The 20,727-nt window shown below is 42.4% G+C and overlaps 1 protein-coding gene and 1 long non-coding RNA gene across 2 annotated transcripts in view; one reads left to right on the top strand and one right to left on the bottom strand.

Annotated features, from left to right (window-relative positions):
• Window positions 1–20,727, bottom strand: part of cacna1ha (calcium channel, voltage-dependent, T type, alpha 1H subunit a) — a 206,428-nt gene that overhangs the window by 137,536 nt on the left and 48,165 nt on the right. The window contains exons 5-6 of the mRNA XM_069904861.1: window positions 20,299–20,608; window positions 532–624 (exon numbers count right to left, since the gene is read on the bottom strand). Coding sequence (XP_069760962.1) covers window positions 532–624; window positions 20,299–20,608 — 403 coding nt within the window. The remainder of the gene's footprint in view (window positions 1–531; window positions 625–20,298; window positions 20,609–20,727) is intronic.
• LOC138747689 (uncharacterized) lies at window positions 11,390–14,242 on the top strand. Its single transcript, XR_011347616.1, has 3 exons — window positions 11,390–11,627; window positions 12,121–12,283; window positions 14,145–14,242. It is a non-coding gene; the product is annotated as an uncharacterized lncRNA (long non-coding RNA).

Genomic DNA, 20,727 nt, shown 5'->3' on the forward strand with positions numbered 1-20,727 from the left:
CTTAGTAATCAGCATGGATTAAAGGTCTATTTAAGTGCTGGAGGACTTGATGACTAGTTGTACCGTGGGGCCATGCTGCCGCAGTGGAAATTTAACAACTATTAGTTACATTAACCAATAGATTTTAAATCACAGTACACAACATTCTCAGGAAAACATGCAGAGACAGAATGGTATTACTCAATTTCACTTCTGTAATCTTGAAACTTACTTTCCATGGGTAAATAACCTATTTTATTAGAGTTCATGCAAAAAAAAACTTTAAACTTTAATGGCCCTTTGAAAATATTTTTTATACAAATTATTCAAAAAAATCATCTGGATGGAATATAATAATATTATTGGGAGATGTAACTCAATTGGGGCAGCATGGGCCCATAGACTGAAAGGGCCTGTTGCCGGGCAGTACATCAAAATTTAAGAATTCTAAACTGAACCTCTTTCTCTTCCCTTACTGGAAATGATACAATATGTTAATTTTCACTGTTCAAATAAACAAAAAACGTAAAGCCTGAAATGACACATACTTACTATTATAAGCAGAATAAAATATATAAAATTGTAAAAAGAATGTGCATCCATGACATAATACATGATGTCCACCCATCCTTCCAAGGTGATAACCTGGGGAAAAAGCAAATAAATATCACATTGCTCTGAGGCTATTGAAATAACTGAGAAAAATAATCAAGACAATATTAAGTAATCATTTTCAATTCTGGACGATGCCTTTGGATAAGGGCAAAGATATTCAACAACAGAACACAAATCTGCAGCAGATTTTTATTTAATGCTGTATTATGCACAAATTTATGAAATTTCGTTAGACATTTTTTTAACAATTAGAACCATAGCACAAAATAGGTCCCTTCGGCCTGTGCCGAACCATTTTTCGGCCTAGTCCCACTGACCTGCATCATAGCCCTTCATGCCTCTCCCGTCCATGTACCTGTCCAAATTCTTCCTTAAAGGTTAAAATTGAGTCCGCACTCACCATTCCTTTTTAAGATCACGTCAGCGGTCTGGGACCATTAGTTTGTGGTGTGGGTTCCAACCAAAGAGAAATGTGTTCATGATCTACTGCAGGCCGATGAACATTTACACTGTCCTGCCTTGGAGCCCCTTCTGCGTCCGTCTATTTACGTTCAATAGCAGTGTCCTTCTCCCATCATTGTACAGAGGAGGCCATTCTGTCCTGGCCTCTAACTTTCCCCTCTCCCTTTTATTGTAGTGTACAGTTTCCCCCCCCCTCACCTTGTACTTAGCTAAAGGTCATTATGGAACCACCTCTGCAGGCAATGTACTCCAGATTCCAACGACTCATGCTAAAAAAGTTTTCCCTCATGATAATTTTATTTCCTTCCCCTCTCTTTTATATTGGTGACTTCTGATCTTTGTCCTGTTCACTGATAGGAAGAGCGTCACACCAACCAATCTGTTACCCTGTTACAACCATAGAATCTTAGAATACTACAGCACAGAAACAGGTCCTTCGGTTGTAAACTTGGCCAGTGCCATCTTGGGCATTAGTGTTCACTCCATTCAGGACACCAACAAGAGGCGGCACCTCCATCCTCAAGGACCTTCATCACTCAGGCCACTCCTCTTCACACTGCTACCATTGGGAAGGAGGTACAGGAGGCTGAAGGCAAGCACCCAATGCCACAAAAACACCTTCCCATCCACAATCAGATTTATGAATGGACAATGTACCACAGAAACTATCTCACTTTCTTCTCATCTTCTGCACTATTTTTTTTTCAAACAGTGTGCTTATGGAAATATAACGGAGCAAATTTTGTGTCTGCAATGCACAACAATTCTGCACTAAAATGGGAAACCTCATGACAATAGACCTGATTCTGAAGCCCAGCAGAGTCACGAGATTGGGACCAGTTAACACCATACACTGTGGAGGAAGAAAGCGGGTAAGATGTGAGATTTAAGTTTATTTGTCATTGTACAACGAGAAGGGTTGTTCAGCAAGCAGTCTAAGATGTTACCTCTAACATTCATACAGCCACTTTAAGTAGGATCGATCAATTTGCTAAGTATAGCGTGTGGTGAAGCCACCATTGTACATATTTGCATATGTAAATGACATGATCTTTTCTGTTTGGCCCTGCCCTCATTGGCCAGCTCATGACTCCTCCCCTTTCTCCCCCATAAAGGCCGCCATGCCACAAGCCTGCCCCCCCCAGTCCGAGTCCAGATCAGTGTGAGCCAGCAACATAAGGGATGCTGTCCATCTCTTGCTAAGAAAAGCCTTCAGTTCCAATAACTTCAGTCTTTGTACAGTTGATTGTGGATCATAATGTTGCAGTGAAAAGTGGACCAATTAGTACCAGAGCGGTGATAGCACTGTTGAGGGGATCATTTAGAAGCATTTAAGTCAGCCTTCTCCCCTGTGGGAGGAGGGAGAAGACATTTTGTCCAGGGTGTCACAAGTCTGTCAGTAAACAGTGTAAATGCTTTGATCTTGAATAAATTTATCTATTGAATCAAGTTTGAAACACACTCAACAAATGATCAATCAACTCTCTTAGTTAACTAATACATCCAGTGGAAATTGACAGTTTTGAACCAATTGTCAAAAATTCTTTATAAATGAAGATTTCTCAAATGCAGTTTGGAAGAGAGAGCGACAATTCTTTTCCAAGGAATTACAATCCTTTCTACAAATGTGTCTAATTTAGTGACATGCCACTGAGGGAACCAATCATGAAAACACAGCAATAAAATAATTGAACTTGCCTCTGCATACAATTAGTGATTCATATCTGGACTGTTCAACCTTGCATTTCTAATGAGTTCAGCAACCATCACAGCCAGCTCCACATTTAGGGAAAAGGAGGAAGAGATTGAATTTGACTACTTCTCCAATTGAGGGTAATTGCAACACTCAGCAACATGAACAGGGATTAAGCATAATGTAACATGGGTCAATCGGAATACGGTACTATTCCTTAAAGACTGAGCAGTTATGATTTAAATATTTGAGATTTCAAAACTGGTGGGTGTACCAGTCACTGTGATCACCTTTTCTCTTTGGAGGTGGCTGAATTAAGGTAGGAGATTAATATCTTCCCCCGCACAAATAAAGCATGGAATAATCTTCACCCTACCATACTCACACAACCAGACCCAGTTAAATTTAATACAGCTCTTCAAAAATCTCCTTGTTAAGCACACACTCTCCCCCTACCTCCAGTTTAAGTTCGCTAGGGAATAATACAGCCTTTTCTGTTTGGCCCTGCCCTCATTGGCCGGCTCGTGACTCCTCCCCTTTCTCCCCCATAAAGGCCGCCAGGCCACAAGCCTGTCCCCCCAGTCCGAGTCCAGATCAGTGTGAGTCAGTACACTGGTCTGCAAGTTCTGGGGATAGGTATATAAAGGTTTCATATGTTGTTACATTACAAGTAACGTGCATGCATGGGCAGAGTGGTCTCCACTTAAGAGAGAAAAAATCTCACAAAGAAAGATAGGGGAAATTGAGTGAGGAAACTCCAAAAATAAACAGAAAATGCCAAAAACAGGAGGTAAGGCAAGATCTTAAAGTTAATTCTGGTGCCATTCTTCAAACCAAAAATGATATTTAAGACCTAAGGACATATATGCCCCTCAGATCTTACAGCACACACACACATCATTAAACCATATCGATGGGCCAGAGAACTTTCAACTCCGCAAAGCTCATGGTTCAAGCCAGCACCAATTCCTAATCTGTGAAGTTAACCTTTATTTCCCTCCCCCCCCCCCCCCCACCCCCATCAGCTCCTTTTGCCAATAGTACTAGTGCACAGTTTCAGGAGGGAACCCCCCCATCCAACATCGAGAACTGGTTCAGTAAGAGAGTGGATCATCAATTTGTTGTGAGTTTTTTGAACTTGATTCAATGCATAAAATTAATTCAAGATCAAGGGATTCAAACTGTTTCCTGAAGGACTCATCACACCCTGGACACACTCTCTTCTCCCACTGGGAGAAGACTCTAGTCTGTGAAAGCATTCACAAACAGGCGTAAAGACCGGCAGTGAGAACGATGAACGACCGAAGGGACTGCTCACACTAAACCATTCGAGACTCTCATATTCATTAAGGCAGATTTATTTATTTATTGGTATGGATGAAATACTTGACTTGCATACTTATCATTTGTCTGTGTGTTTTGCCCGGTTGTATGTCAGCGTATTTTGCACCCAGGATCAGAGAACGCTGTTTCATCATTGTGGAACTTGTGTGATTAGATGACAATAAACTTGACTTAAAAAAAATGCGGGACTAATAAAATAGTGGCAAGCGGTTAGAGCAGGCAATACTGTATGCAGCACTCCATAGCAGCTGTGAGAGCAAGAGCTTGCAATCTGTTTACAGTCATTCTGAAAAAAGACACTTGGATACACACAGAACATTGTGAGCTGCTTTTTTTATTGGATCTGCTGTCACATCTCTAATCCCTCATGGATGGCATTGATATATGAATGTATGAGAAGCTTCACGTGTAATTTCACATTCACCCAGCCTCTGTCAGCATCAACAGTGTGGCGGCACCAAGTTGCAGTGAATATTTGTTCCCATTGATTTGCAACTTTATCAGGCAGCCTCTGGGATTTTCAGTGGAAGCTGTCAACTTCAGTTAAGAGAAAAGCAGAATCATTTGGAATCTCCAGCAGTGAAAATGATTGTGGAAACAACTGATGGATTTAATGATTGTTCCAAAGCAAGTATGATAACTGCACTTCCTCCCAACTTCTGCAAACCGGAATTATTCCTGAATACCTCCAGGCTCTTGCCTTTCCTTTGGACATTGCTCTCTCCTGCAGGAAACATTTCTCTTCAACTTTTGCGAATACTGTTTAACAACTCGAGTTGAATTAAAGCACCCTGTAGGTGTCCACTAATTATTTATCAGTGCATGCACTTATGCAATACAATTGTTGAATATTCAGAAAATCCATTTACAATTCTTCATGCAAAATGGTGTTTGAAATGTGAAGAATACACATTTTAAACAGTACTAGATCAATACCAACACACATATCCGATGCGGTCATTAATGGAAATAAGTGCTCTGTGATTAGTCAGAAAGGTTTGAAAACCTCTGTTTTAATTGTACCTAATTGACTCATTCCTTTGGTTTCAGAACTCCAAAGGAAATGGGCCAATGACAAATGTTCTTAAGCAAAATATTTCAGTAACAATTGGGTCTAGAGCAGCGGTTCTCAACCTTCCCTTCCCACTCACATCCCACCTTAAGCAATCCCTTTCTAATCACAGAGCACCAATGGCATAGGGATTACTTAAGGTGGAAAGAGTTTGAAAACCACTGGGATAGATTATTAGTGACAATATCAAATTGGAGGAAATAAGTGGTACAACTGAATCTCTCGTGTCTTTGTAACAACAATGGTGAATTATTAGCAAAGATAGATTCAATCTAAAAGAGATGGCACAAAAAACATTCTCTCCATATTCATACCATCAAGAACTCTCTCTCTCTCTCTCGAAGAGTCCCAATCCAAAAGGTTGATTGACCATTTCTCTCTGTGGATGCTGCCAAACCCACTGAGTTTCTCCACCTTATCTTATTTGCTCTGGGAGTTTGAATGATCATATCTCTCTATTCCAGCAGATACAGGTTACCCAATCTTTCCTCATGAGGCAATCTGCCCAATGCAGGTTTCATCTGGTAAACCTTGCCTGAACTGCTCCAAAACTCATTAACACGCTTACACACAGAGACCAATAAAGGACTAAGTTCTCCAGATGTTGTCCCATAAATGTCCAATACCACTAAAGCCTAAACTTCTGTTTTCCTCCAAAAATAAACACCAGTCTGTTAGCTTTCCTCATTACTTGCTGATCCTGTTACAATGGACACCAACATCCCTCTGAATCTCAGCACTCTGCAAGTTTTCATCTGTTGGTTAATTTTTGTTGGTAAAATGGACTGTTTCGCATTCTTTCCCACCATGCACTCAGTCTCCAGTCTTTTGCCCACCCACTTAACATATCTAAGGGGCTGTTGATGCCAGAATCTGAAGCAAAAATACAATCAGTGGGTCGAGCAGCATCCGTGGGAGAAAAAGAATGGTCGACATTTTGGGTCCAATCTCTTCATCAAGAGTGAAGAGTACATCTCTCCACAACCTCCTGGAATCCTCCTCACAACACACCTCCTAACCTATCTGTGCTGTCAACCAATGTCTTCTTCCATGCCACTTGGATAAACTGTAAAAAAATGTTGGGCATCTGCATCAATCCCTATGGCAGATCATTCAAGACCTCCCAGATGAAAGATCAACCGAATGTATGTATTTAACATTTTCACAGGTAAGCTAGAAGTTTTAATAGAAAAGGTAAAAGAGGCAGATTGATGTAAAGCTGATGAAAGCACAGAACATAGAACATTACAGCACCACACAGGCCCTTCAGCTCACAATGTTGCACCAACCTAATTACACTTACTCCACAACAATCTAATCCTTTCCTACCTCACACATATAACTCTCTATTTTTCTTTCATCCACGAACCTTTAAGAGTTTGTAAAATATTTCTATATATCAGCCTCCACCACCATGCATGCCAATACATTCCAGGCACCCACTACTTTTTGAGTAAAAACTTACCTCTGACAACTCCCTGAACTTTCCTCCACTCACCATAAATAGAGGTCCTCTGTCATTTGCTCTGGCTTCCCCAGGAAAAAATGCGCTGTTTTTCCACCCTAAACCCTTTGATAATCATGTATATACGCCTCTATTAAGTCTCCTCTTCATCACTCTAAAGAGAAAAGCCCTAGCTCTGTCACCCTTGTTTCCCAAGACATCTTCTCCAATGGTAGCAATATCTTGGTAAATCTCTTCTGCACCCTCTCTAAAGCATCCACATCCTTCCAGTAATGAGGCAACCAGAACTGAACTGAAATACTCCAAGTCTGGTCTAACCACGGATTGAAGAGATGGACATAATAAGCTGCTAGAATTAAGCAGAATGACGGCAGAGAAAAAAAAATTGTAGAGAGATACAGAATGGTTCATGTGGGGATATAAATCAGTTAAGACAGAAGATTGGCTTAAATTGAACAGAATACAGTACAGTTAGCGTAGTGGTTAGCGCAACACTGTTGCAAGAATCCCGGCGCTGGCTGTAAGGAGTTTGTACATTCTCCCCGTGTCTGCCTGGGTTTCCTCCCACCTTTCAAACTGTATGGGGCTTGTGGGTGAATTGGGTGGCCCTGCCATGTGGGCTGGATAAGCCTGTTACCGTGCTGTATGTCTTTAAAAAAAGTGTTTGGTAAATGAAAGCGATCTGGGGAGGGGGATGTTGAAGACACTGTGAGATGACTACCTTCAATGGCACTAGTGTCATGCTACCGGCTGCACTAACTGCATCTCCCTCTGTCCTTTATTCTTTAAATATTCAGATATCAAAAGAAGTTTTACTTCCCAAGAACAAAAATTGCACATTTGGCTAGATTATACAAGGTGTTCACTGCCAAGCACATTTTGGGACATTAGCAAGACTTTGCTCAGAAAAAAATAAACAGTTTGCATATTAGTTGAGAAATAAATACCTACATGAGATTGAGGAATAAATCTGTGATCAACATAAATTTCTTGTTTATTTTCATTGTGTGATGACATTGTTTAATGGATTTAATGTATCATGTATGTTGAACATTGAGTGGGTGGGGAGGGGGGGGTGAAGGAGGGAGGGAAGGGAGGGGGAAAAGGGGAGAAAATGACACTGTGTATATTCAAGAGGGAAATGTTTGTATGTATTTTGGTCAGTATGGTTCATAGTGTGAAAAATAAAAAAATTTAAAAAAAACATGCCTATAACAACATGAACAAAACAGATGGACAGAACTTCAATGTAAAGCAGTTACGGTAGACCTCCGTGACTCCCCATCCACTCCTTCCTTCCCACAAATCACCTCCTTGGCACCTACCCGTGTGACCGCAGGAGATGCTCGACTTGCTCCTAAACCTTCTCCCTCACTACCATTTGAGACTCCAAACAGTCCTTCCCAGTGAAGCACACTTCACTTGTGAATCCGTGGGGGTCGTCTACTACACCCAGTACTGTGTTATGGTGTCCTCTACATTGGAGACACTGGTCGCAGACTGGGAGATCACTTCTTTTGGCACCTTGGCTATGCATGCTGCAATAGCGGGGATGTCCCAGTGACTACCTGTGATAGTACAGATTCTATCACCCATGTGTATATGTACAGATTGTAGTGATTGGCTGAGAGTGTAGCCACACCTACTGCCAGGTCTTAAAGGATTGCTCCTAGCCAGACCAGGTCATTCTGGACTGGTCGACCTACTTGTGATATGCTCCAGTCTTTTAGTTAATAAAAGCCTTGGTTTGGATCAACAAGTCTTTGGTTCTTTCGACGCGCTCTACAATTTTATTAACTAAAAAGTTTTGAAAAGACTGGAGCATATCACAAGTAGGTTGACCAGTCCAAAGTTTTTACTTTGTGCTGAACCAGGTTTCGATAATATTTGGGAGTACAGTTTCGATCAATGGATAATGACAAGAAGCAAACAGAAATGTTGCAGAAGAAGATGCTGTAACAACCACATCCACCATATTAGAACATAGGAGGACATTTTGCTCATTCTGACAATGCAGGTCCTCAGAACATTCCCATCACTCCTGCAACACTTAAAAAACCTTGTAAAGATCTATAATATGGAAGATCTTAAATGGGCGTGTTTCAGTTGGTGGAAAGGGTAAACTGTAAGTCATGAGAAGACAATGAATCAGAATTTATTGTCATGAACATGTCATCAAATTTGTTCTTTTGTGGCAGCATCACAGTGAAAACAGTCATATAAACCACCTTTCAACAATAAATAAAAATATTCCAAGAAAAAGTCAAAGTAAGGCAGTGTCTGCAGTTCATTATCATTCAGGAATCTGATGGCAGAGGGGAAGAAGCTGTCCTCGTGCTCATCTTCAGGCTCCTGTAACTTTTACCCCAGCGGGGGAAGAGGGATGACCTGGGTGGTGGAGGTCCTTGACGATAGAGGCGGCTTTCTTTCAAGACCACGTCTTGTAGATGTCCTTGATGGAGTGAAGTCTGGTGCCTGCGATGTCACTGGCCGAGTTAACAACCCTCTGGAGGTATTTTTTTCTTGCCCTGAGCATTGCATCACCGTCTGGTAAGGAGGTGCCAATCAATCAGAATGCTCTCCACGGTGCACCTGTAGAAGTTTCCGAGAGTCTTGAGTGACATACCGAATCTCCTCACACAGTATAGCCGCTGGCGAGCCTTCTTCATGATTGCAACAACACAGAGGCTCCCAGGATGAGCACCAAGAAATCAAATTAGGAACTCAGAGGAAACTAGCTGGACTCAGAGAAAGGCAAGAATGTGGAATTCACTCTCTAATGGAGTTTAAAGTGAATGGATTGTTGGGCAACCAGAAAACAGATGAGATCTTTGAAGATTATATTGATAGAAGGTGATGAAAACAGAGGGGAGGCAACTTAAATGTAAAAATTGCTGGAAAAACTCAGCAGGTCAAAGAGTACAGACTATGTAGCAAATATAAAGATACATAACCAACATTTTGGGCTTGAGCCCTTCATCAAGGTTATGTCAGAGCAGCAAGGATTACAGATGGGGAACAGTGAGAGAGAATCCCACAGAACTCCCTTTGGAGAGAGGAGGAACACTTCTTTAGGGTAGGCACCTCACAGAGAGATTTCAGTTTTGCAGTAGACAGCAGTAAAATAGGAAAGTCTGCAGACACCCTAATTGAAGTAAAAACACAAGGCTGGAGAAACTCAGCAGGTCAAACAGTGTCCTTCATATGGCAAAGATAAAGGCACAGAGCCAACATTTCGGACTTGAGCCCTTCATCAAGGTAAGTTTCTGAGTTTCTCCAGCCTGTGTTTTTACTTCAATCAGGGAGTCTGCAGACTTTCACGTTTTACTTAAATGTGCTGTGGCCCTAACCTGAACCCTTGTTGAGATTGGCCGTGCTGGGCCACTGTAATTGATGACATTTTGGTAAGCTTTCATTTTCAATCATAACAATCTCAGCCATTTTCCCCAATGATCGCGGATTTAGTTTCTGATCAAAATTGAACCTAATTAGATGTACCTTTGCTTCATCAAATTTACAGTGACGTTTCTCAAGTTCATTAACCTTCAAGCCAAATTTTTTAAAATTTCAGAATTCCATCTCCAACGAAACATGCACTACTCTACGCAACATTACTTCTCTCTGAAGCAAAGTCATTTATTTCCAAATTTCCAAGGTAAACAGTTCCAGGTCATTAAGCTTAACACAAACAATAATGCTTTTAATTAACTGTAAATCTGAAACTGGAAGGGAATTCATTCGGGATTTGAGTAAACAGATCTTTGCTTTAAAGGAAGCTCATTTAACCTCTGGGGTTAGCTTCTGCTTGGTTCCTTGATGTGTGTGAGATTTGTGACCGTGTTTAGATGGAGTTATGGTTCAGTGATCAACCTTGCTTGATTCAGAATGCTTTGTTAAAAGCCCACTTATATTGGTCATTATGATATTGATGTATGGGGGAATAAGCTGACTGCTGAATGGCCCATATGATAACAGCACCAGTTTACTTTCTCATCTTCAATTATTTATCCCTTGACCCCATTCCATTGTAAGTGGTTTCAAAGTTCGTGAAATCAATTTTTTTTAAAATTAAATTTGGGCATAGAGCACAGTAACAGGCCCTTCCGGCCCATGATCCCGTGCCGCCCAATTAACCTACAACTCCTGGTTCACTTTGAAGGGTGGGTAGAAACCCACCCAGACATGGGGAGAGTGTACAAAACTCCTTACAGACGTCGGATTCGGGTCGTCGGTGCTGCAACAGCGTTGCACTAACCGTCCTGCCCCATTTGTTTTGCATTCTATTTTAAGTAATAGCAATCATTTGCGCTGAGTAAAAAGCAAGTTCTTGTTGGCTCTTACCATGGTTTTGTTGCATGGAAATTCAAATAATACCAGTGTTGGCACGATAGAATGGGAGGTAGAGCTGCTGTAGTGCTTTATTCCCAACTGAACTGCCCCACCGCGTGAATGCAGGAAATCATTGCTATTCCATAGGGTAGGCAATTATTCACGGCCTGCCCAGCTTGCAGCTGGTGCCCCTGTTCTGCTGCGGGAACACGAAAGGCAGCAGTGGCTGGGACAGGGAATTCCTGGTGCAACAACAGTATCGGTTAGTCTCAACTGCAATGCAGATTCCACTCCCAAAACAGAGCAGCAACACTAAAGCAGGGCTACTCTAAGAGGCCACAGAAGCCAAGAGTGGCAGGAAGATCGGTCAGCCCATTGTATGCTGGTTCTGTATGAGATCATTTCCTGTCTGCACCCGAGAGCACTGAAAATTCTCTCCTGTTCATACACCTAACGAGATGCAACAGTTAAATCAGTAGCCAGTGCATTTGGCAATTTGTTCCCAGTAGATGGGGGTCACAGGGGCGCAGCCGATAGAGTCGCTGCCTGACAGCTCCAGCCAACCCAGTTCAATCCCGACCATAGCTGCTGCATGGGTTCTACATGTCGCCTCTGCAGCCATGTGGGTTTCCCTCCAGGCGACCCTGTTTCCTCCCTCATCCCAAAAGGTATGCTGAATTTATTGCTCCAACTTCTCCTGTTTCTGCTCGGCCACTCCCCATGCGCCCCCTCTCTCTCCCTATCCTTCTGTCTCCTTTCTTTCAGCTCCCCACCTTCTCCATTCACAGTTTACTAATTGTGCCCTCCCTTCCTTATCCACCCCCTACCTCCTGCCGGTGGGACTGTGCTCCCCCCTTCCCTCCACCATTTCATTCGGGTGCCTGCCTACATTTTATTCATTCCTCGATGAAGGACTCAGGCCCGAAACATTGGTTATGAACCTTTATCTTTGCCATATAAAGTGTACTGTCTGACGTGCTGAGTTTCTCCCACATTGTTTTGACTTCAATCTCTGCATCTGCAAACTTTTATGTTTTACTGGATTTATTGGTTTTCACGACGTTGCTCTAAACTTTCTTTCCCTCCCCCCAACCCCCACATGTCTCTCCACCACTCGCTGCTACTCCCCCACCTCTATCTATGCAATTTATTTTACTTTAGTCATGATGAAGTTTTAACATCCAAAACATTGACCGACTATTGCAACTCAAGGATGCTGCCAGACCTGCAGATTTTCTCTAGCAACATTTTCTCACCATCTCCAGCTTGTGTGCTTCTGTTTTGCATGTTAAATCAACCACTGCAATTGACCCATGGTATGTAGGTGAGTAGTAGAATCTGGGGAGCGGGGAGTATGGGGGAGGGTGAAATTGGGATTTGTGAGGTTGTTGGTCAACTTCAACTTGAATTCGATGGGCTGAAGAGCCTGTTTCCCTGCTGTATGAGTCTGACATTGGCCTCGTCTGGCTCTTTGAGAAGGAGAAGTGCATTATTCTGTGTCGGTGTGAATGACAAGCCAAACTGATCTTTGGAGGAAGATCGGTCTAGTTTTATGCTGAATATATATTTTCCCAAAATTAAATTTATATGCGCAACTTTTTTTAAATTTTCAATTGTTAGTCGTTGAAAGTGGAATACCTCAAGAGCTTCAATTTGAGTTGTTTTACTGCAGTGAATACGGAGGCATCGTTAGCAAGATAAACAGGCAAGTGTGCGTCACAAGAGAGTTTAACCTGGAAATTGGAGCCATTTGCACATGCTTTTATGCAGCAATTATGTCACGAAGTTGTTTTGCTCGCATTTAGATTGCTTTGGCAAACATATTCAGGTTCATTAGCGACCTATCGGGAACTGGGTTTCCCAGCTCACTTTACCCCAGGTGACCTTTGCCAAGCATCAGATCCTCACTGAATGCGGTCACGTGAATAACACTGTGCGTTCCCTCTTCTGCCAGCTCAGGTTAGAGAAAGCTATGACCTTCATTATTAACTTGCAAAAAAAAGGTCAAAGGACATCACAAAGGGTTTGGGAATGATTCAAGTGTCTACCCCAGGGATGGCCAACCTATGGCGCATGAGCCAAAAGTGGCGCATTGGATGATCAGATGTGACGCAGTGCACGCCAGTGCTAATAATAAAAAAGTAAGCCTACTCATGCCCCGCTCTCTCCCCACAGCCGTGTATCAGTCCCAACTAATTCCACTACCTGCTCTCTTCCCTCAGCCTTGTGCCAATCCCTACAGTGATCCAACTGCCCCGGTTGGTCTCTCCCCACAGCCTTGTATCAGTCCCAACTAATCCCACTGCCCTGCTCGCTCCCCACAGCCCTGTATCAGTCCCAACTAATCCCACTACCCTGCTCTCTTCCCTCAGCCTTGTGTCAGTCCCCACACTGATCCCACTGCCCCACAGCCCTGTATCAGTCCCAACTAATCCCACTGCCCTGGTCTCTCCCCATAGCCTTGCATCAGTCGCAATTCCACTACACTGCTCCCTGTCCACAGCCCCGTGTCAGTCCCCACACAGATCCCACTAACCCACAGCCCTGTATCAGTTCCAACTAATCCCACTACCCTACTCTCTCCCCACATCCTTGTATCAGTCCCAACTAATTCCACTACCCCACTCTCTGTCCACAGCCCCATGTCAGTCCCTACACTGATCCCACTGCCCCGCTCTCTCCCCACAGCCTCGTGTTGGTATTCACATTGATCCTACAGTCCCACTCTCCCCACAGCCCCGTGTCAGTCCCCACACTGATCCCTCCCTACAAATAAAAAAATTACAGGTATAATATGGTGTTCACACAATATATACATCGCATAACACCCAATTTCACAGAACATATTGTGAACGTTAAGCGGCGCAAACCCATGTAATTTAACTCCAAATATTAAAAGCTTGGCAAAATCCCAAAACAGACTCAAAAGTCTCATTAAGGCAAGTAATATTTATCTTGTTTTTATATTAAATAAATATCATGTAAAAATGCTAAATATGTCTATATTAACATATTTTTACAAGAATTGAATGGGGTACAAGTTACATGGTGCATTTGAACTCTTATGTGAAAAGATTGATGTATGGACTGTAAAAGGTTGGTTGGCCACCCCAGGTCTACACTGTTCCTATTAAAAGATTAACCCTGCTGTGAACTAACCCTCTTCATTCTCCTCCCATTTCCAGAATACAAGATCATGCACCACTGGTTTCAAGGTCAATTTCTATCCTGCCGTTGTCAGATTCCTGAAGGTGCCTCACACTTGTAATGTTCCCTCTGTAACGTTGCACTCTGTAGTTAACTACTGTATTCAAATTCCCTTGCATTCTCATCTGGAATAAACAAAAATCAAATATGGCTCAGGCCATACATTGCTCTGCCCCAACTTTATTGGATCTTTAAGTAAGTCTCCTTGAGATACCTTTCATTAATTTGCAGATGGACAAACGGACAATTATTAGACATTATTTAGAAAAAGCACAGAAATGAATCTTCAGGGTGTTAAGTTGTTAATTATCGCTATTGAAGTAGAACAGTAGACATTCTGGTTTGGTAATACTCGCAAGAATTCATTTAAATTAGTAATGGAAGTGGGCAGATAAGGAAAATTTATGAATATTTATGTCAGAGCCAAGTCTGTTTTAAGCACTAAATGGGTATTATTTTACCAAACACAAACCCACACACAGGCATGTGTACACCCCGACACCCCACACACACAGGGTATGTGCACCTGCAAACACCTCCCCCCCCCACACGCACAAACAGGTGCATGTGCACACACACAAGTGCACATATACGCCTGCATGCATACACACACACATGCACAGAATCCTACAGCACAGAAACAGGCCCTTTGGCCCAACTTGTTTCTGCTGAACAATCAAGTCCTACTTGCCTCAGTTCAGCTCACATCCTTGTACCGGCTTTTTAAAGATTACAGTTCTATCCTCCTCTACCACTTCCTCAGGCTGCTCATTCCACATACCCACCAGTTTCTGCACAAAGAAGGAGCCTCTCAGACCCCTTTTAAATAATTCCCCTCTCATCTTAGATAACTGCCCTCTAGTTTTAGATCCCCTACCCTGCTATTAGAAGAGGCATTGTCGGTGCTTGCGACTCAGCTTGGCGGCGAAAATAGTTTTTTTTTTGCATCTCGTTCTTGTTTTCAGAGGTTGAAATGTCCTCTATGAAGCCGAGATAAACAAGTCTTAAAAAAAGTTCCAATATTTGAGAGACATTTCATTCTCTTTTGACCACTGAGGATATTTGTGAAATATTACATCAAAAAGGAATCAGTCGAGTACAGACTGGAGCTGAAGCCTCTGCAGGGAACCAGAGTTCAGATGCCAAAAATATGGCATTTATCAGGGCTCTTTATTATGTGGGGCGAATCAACTCGCTCCCTATGGTATAAAAACAAACAAGACAAATGTGGTCACTCTAAATTTAACCAGACAGATTCGACAGTTCCTTCAAACTTGGAAGATTTTGATATTTATACAGGCCATTATCTCACTGACTGGAGTCACCTTCAGAAGAGAGATGGGAACATCTTATTGCTTACTTTGTGATAAATTCTTGAACCCTTTTCACTGAACGAGGAATAACGTGACCTCGGAAACCTTGGCAAATTTCTACTGATGTGTGCTGTCTGGCTGCATCACGGTCTGGTTTGGGGATACCAATGCCCTGAATGAAAAGCCCTACAAAAGGTGGTGGACACAGCCCAGGACATCACAGGCAAAACCCTCCCCACCATCAAGAACATCCATAGGGAACACTGCCATCGGAGGGCAGCAGCAATCATCAAGGATCCCCACCACCCAGTGCACGCTCTGTACTCGCTGCTGCCATCAGGAAAGAGGTCTAGGTGCCACAAGACTCACACCACCAGGTTTAGGAACAGCTGCTACCCCTCCACCATCAGACTCCTCAACAACAAACTCAATCAGGGACTCATTTAAAGACTCTGAATTTTGCACTTTGATTTTTTTTTTCTCTGTATTGCTCAATTTCTTTACATTTATTTGTTTACACGAGTACATTGACTACAGTTTTTTTTCCACTGCCAATAAATGGCAATTCTGCCTCGCCCACGGAAAAAGAATCTCAGGGTTGTATGTGATTCTCTAACAATAAATCTGAATAAACTTGGTTAATAAATAGAGCAGTGGTTCATATTTCATTCACTGTTTGGATCAAAAAGTTTCCCTGTAGAAAAATATTGGTTGGTTTCTTCTAATCTTCTCTTTATCTTCTATTTTTACTATCCCCATTTCACTATTTTCAAAGTCAACCTGGAGTATTCATGCTGAAGTATTCAGTACCATGACAAATTGTGCTGCAATAATTTATATGAACAAGTTAAAGATAGTCAAGACTATTTTATACATAAAACAGGCATTTTCCTGGCTGAAGTTGAACACTGAACTTTTATACCTACAGCACAGTAACAGGTCCTTTCAGCCCATGAGCCCATGCCACCCAATTAACCAACACCAGTGCGTTTTGAAGTGTGGGAGGAAACAGGAGCACCTGGAGGAAACCCACAGACACAGGGAGAAGGTGCAAACTCCTCACAGATAGCGCGAGATTTGAACCACGGTCGCTGGCGCTGTAACAGCACTGTGCAAACCATTACGCTAACCACCCTTCACCCCAGACAATACTTCAACGTGTGTAATTTCATTTATCAAAAAATGTCTGCATTATTTTCTTTTAAATCAAATACTTGATGTGGTTTTAAACCTAAGTCACCTTGAGCACAAAGCATTGGAAGTGGAAGAGCTGTTTAAGAAAGCAAACCAAATCCCCCATGATCTTTGACTGTAGACAGAGCAGATCTTAAAAGTCAGCCTGCTTATACTGAGTTTTTAAATAATGCTGAATAAGTCATTATTCCTGGGCTCAGGGATTTCAAACTTCAGGAATCAGTGAATGTCATGAAAGGGAGAAGTGAAGAAAAGAAGAAACTGTCGACATTGGTGGAAACATCAGGATTGAAGGACACAGATTTAATATGATTAGTGGAAGAACTAATTCAACCATGTCATAGTCGATGCCATAGTAAATTGGAGGAGCCACAACTGGATGGCATTAACATTGACCTCCTTTTTCCATTAGCCCACTCCCCTTTCTCCTGTCTTCTTTCCTTCAGCTCTCTATCCATTCCACCCCCCCCATTTGCAGGTGGTGCCCTCCCTCCCATATCCACCTATTACCTCCTGCCTGTGGACCTGTGCTCCTCCTCCTGTTTCCCCCCCCCACCCCCCACCATTCTGTTCAGAACACCTACCTACATTTTGCTTTTAAATTGATGAGGACTCCAGTCTGAAACATTGGTTATGTATCTTTATCTTCGCTATATAAAGTAATGCTGTTTGACCTGCCAAGTTTCTCAAGCATTGTGTCTTTACTTCAATCACAGCAACTGGAGACTTTTGTGTTTTAGATCATAGTCAATGCCTGCGATTCACTGAGAGGCTGGTGTCAAGGGATTGAACTATAAGCTTCTAAAGGAAATTGGATAGATACTTCAACAAAAGAGCTGGAGAGTGGAGCAAAACGGATTTCTGGGAGAGAGCCAGTATGGTACACAAATATGCTGGACTGCAAGCTTTCGACTACTCCTGCTGCTTGGCATCTTTCAGAGGTAGAAAACTGCCTCCCGTTTTTGTAATCTTAATTCTTCGTGCTGCCAACCCAAGGTGAAGCAGTTGGGGTTCTTCATAAGGAATTTAAATACTGTGCTCAGTTATCACAAACATTTTTATTTGGAGCAAACAAAACTTGTGGCACAGATGCCGTGTTTCTCCAACCCACTATTATTCTGCAAGATGACTCTCTTGTCCAGTGTCCAGTATTTTATGTTTGATTTTGTGTATTCTTTTATAATTGGTGTACAGCACTTTGGAGCAAGGTTCCATTGTGTTTAAAATGTGCTATAGAATTAAATATTCAATTCAATTTGATTTCCACTGTGCCAAGTATCTGTACAAAGATTTGAAGAACGTCTGCGTGAAAAGCAATGATATCTGGAAAATATTTTTCTCATGTCAGAAATAAACCATAAGACATAGGAGCAGAAATAGGCCATTCAGCCCATCAAGTCTGCCCCACCATTTAATTATGAGCTGATCCATTCTCCCACTCAGCCCCCACTGCCCAGCCTTCTCTCCACAACCCTTGATGCCCTGGCTAATCAAGAACCCTTCAATCTCTACCTTAAATACACCCAATGACCCGGCCGCCACAACCGCCTCTGGCAACAATTTCACAGATCTACCACCCTCTGGCTAAAGAAATTCCTTTGCATCTCTGTTCCAAGTGAATGCCTTTCAATCCTTTTGCCCTAGACTCTCCCACCATGGGAAACAACCTTTCTATATCTACTCTGTTCAGGCCTAAATAAAGGGGCATTCAGTTTGATCAGATCAATCTTATCAGTCTGATTCTCACATTTATTTCTCTATAAACTATTCTGTCCCTGTGCCCATCAACTCCACCACACCCCCATCCCCAATTTTCCTGCACCACCGATTACATACAAGGCGGTTTCACCTCGAGCCTCCACCTCGAGGCCGGCTAAATTCGCAGAGAAAAATTCGAACTCACCCTTTCAAGGAGCACTAAAGGGTTGCTCTTGTGCCACTTTCTTGAAGAGTGGTGCCTGGTAGAGCACTCCAGAGCCGATGGAAGCAATGCAGCTGGTGCCACAGCACCCGCCGAGTCGATGTCATTCACACGTGCTGAGCGCGGAAGGAGCCCTATAGTGGAGAATGGTGACCCCAGAGCAGGGAGGAAGGTTGTCTGGGATGTTTGCAGCCAGTCTTATTGCCCAGGCAGAAATGGTTCCCTGCCGTGCATGCTGTTGGCATTTTAAAAATCTTACTCCTGCATCTCAGGCTGATGACATCATCAGCCTGCCCCGAGCCAGCCACTTGCAGCACCCCTACATTCACGAGGCATGGCGGAGCATTGCACTCTGCCATTGACACTGCCTCAGAGAGGGATTGGAGTCGGCACCTTGGAGCATTCACCAATGCATGGTTTCCAACATGAGGGCAGAGAATCTCCGCCTTTATGTTCGGAAAATGTTTTGCTTTGTGAAAGGGCCAAATGTTGCAAACTAACCAAGCAGCACATCCCTGGCACGTGGAGGGAAGTGGAAGAACAACAGGGGAACATGCTCCTAGTTTCTTGTGTTCACTCAGACAGCATCAGAGGTCAGAACTGGACAGTGACTCCGTTACCCTTTAGAGATTGATTGTCCTGCATGTGAAAGATCAGCAACCAATCCCTTATCTCTGCAATCAAGCATTAAGAGATGAACATGCTTGATACAGGCAATCATCTAGTTTTACTTCCACACCCAGCAGGCAACTTTCACTTCATCCCAATGTTTCTGAGCAGGGGACGTATCATTTAACCAGAGAATCCATCATTGCACAGCTACGTCCACAGCTGCATCACAAACATTGTTGCTGTCTATTTAAACTCAAAGCATCCGTCCTTTAGCAGGTTATAAACTTATCAGTTACATAAACAACATTAGGTGCATGCAACGTCTCAATAATAGCAGTAAAACACGAAAGTCTGCAGAAACTGTGACTGAAGCAAAAACACAACGCTGAAGAAACTCAGCAGGCCAAGCAATTTACTTTACGCAGCAAAGATAAAGATACATCACCAAGGTTTCGGGCTTGAGCCCTTCATCACGGTGTGAAGAAATGTTGGCACCTGAACAAAATGGACTCAAGCCCGAAATGTTGGTTACGTATTTTTATCTCTGCTATATTAAAGTACATCTTGAGCTTGTGGTAAACCACTGTTACACCATGATTGGCTGCTACTGATGGGTCACGCTTCCCGAGACCGATCCTACTCATAGCCCCTTGCATGCCACCCTTTTACTTTAGCTCTGATCAATCAAGGAGGTGGATGGTTGCTTGATAGTGTTCCAGTCTTTAGCTATTGAAAGCCTGATTGTTTCACTATTCAGCCTTTTCTGAATTATTGATGGTACATCAGACCTGTTAAGTTTCTCCAGCAATTATGTTTTTATTTAACTCAATAATAGCTCTTTTGCAGTTCAAATGAAACATTCGGAATCCCACTGGTGATGTTTCTTTACTGCAATATATCCATATCTTACTTAGAACACCAAAACATATGTTGCAAAGATTTTCTAAACTTAAATTTAATTTTCTCAACTTTAATCAGATAGGAGCTCAATGACAATGAATTTACAATGAAAATGAATAATTATGTTACTTATTGTCATTTAGAGGACTGGAAAACAAAATAATTACATCTATGAATGCTCCAGGGCCTTACCTGAAAAATGGCAATCCAGGCATATCCTATATTATCAAAATTAATGGCACCCTTATGTGGGTTAACATCTCCGGTTCTGCACACGTTATAATATTGGTTCCAGTTTATGCAGCCACTTGTGTTCTTCAGTTCCAGACTATACTTTGGATGACGGTTTGAATCTATGCTAAGAAAACATTCAGCTCCATTCTTCTTCGAATTTGGAAGATCCTGACATTTCTGCATGCCATTATCCCGAGGCAGTGAGCAAATGAATGGAGTCTCATCACCATCGATGTGGTAATATAGAGGTAAAGAAACATTGTAATACCTAAGAAATAAAATGAGGGGGATTAGTGAACATTCATTCCTTTCAACACTGCATCCACAGCATATTCTATAGATAAATTCAAGCTCAAAGGGTGTACACTTCACTGACAAGGAAAAAAA

Source organism: Narcine bancroftii, chromosome 12 (genome assembly GCF_036971445.1).
Source record: "Narcine bancroftii isolate sNarBan1 chromosome 12, sNarBan1.hap1, whole genome shotgun sequence".
NCBI classification, from domain to species: Eukaryota; Metazoa; Chordata; class Chondrichthyes; order Torpediniformes; family Narcinidae; genus Narcine; species Narcine bancroftii.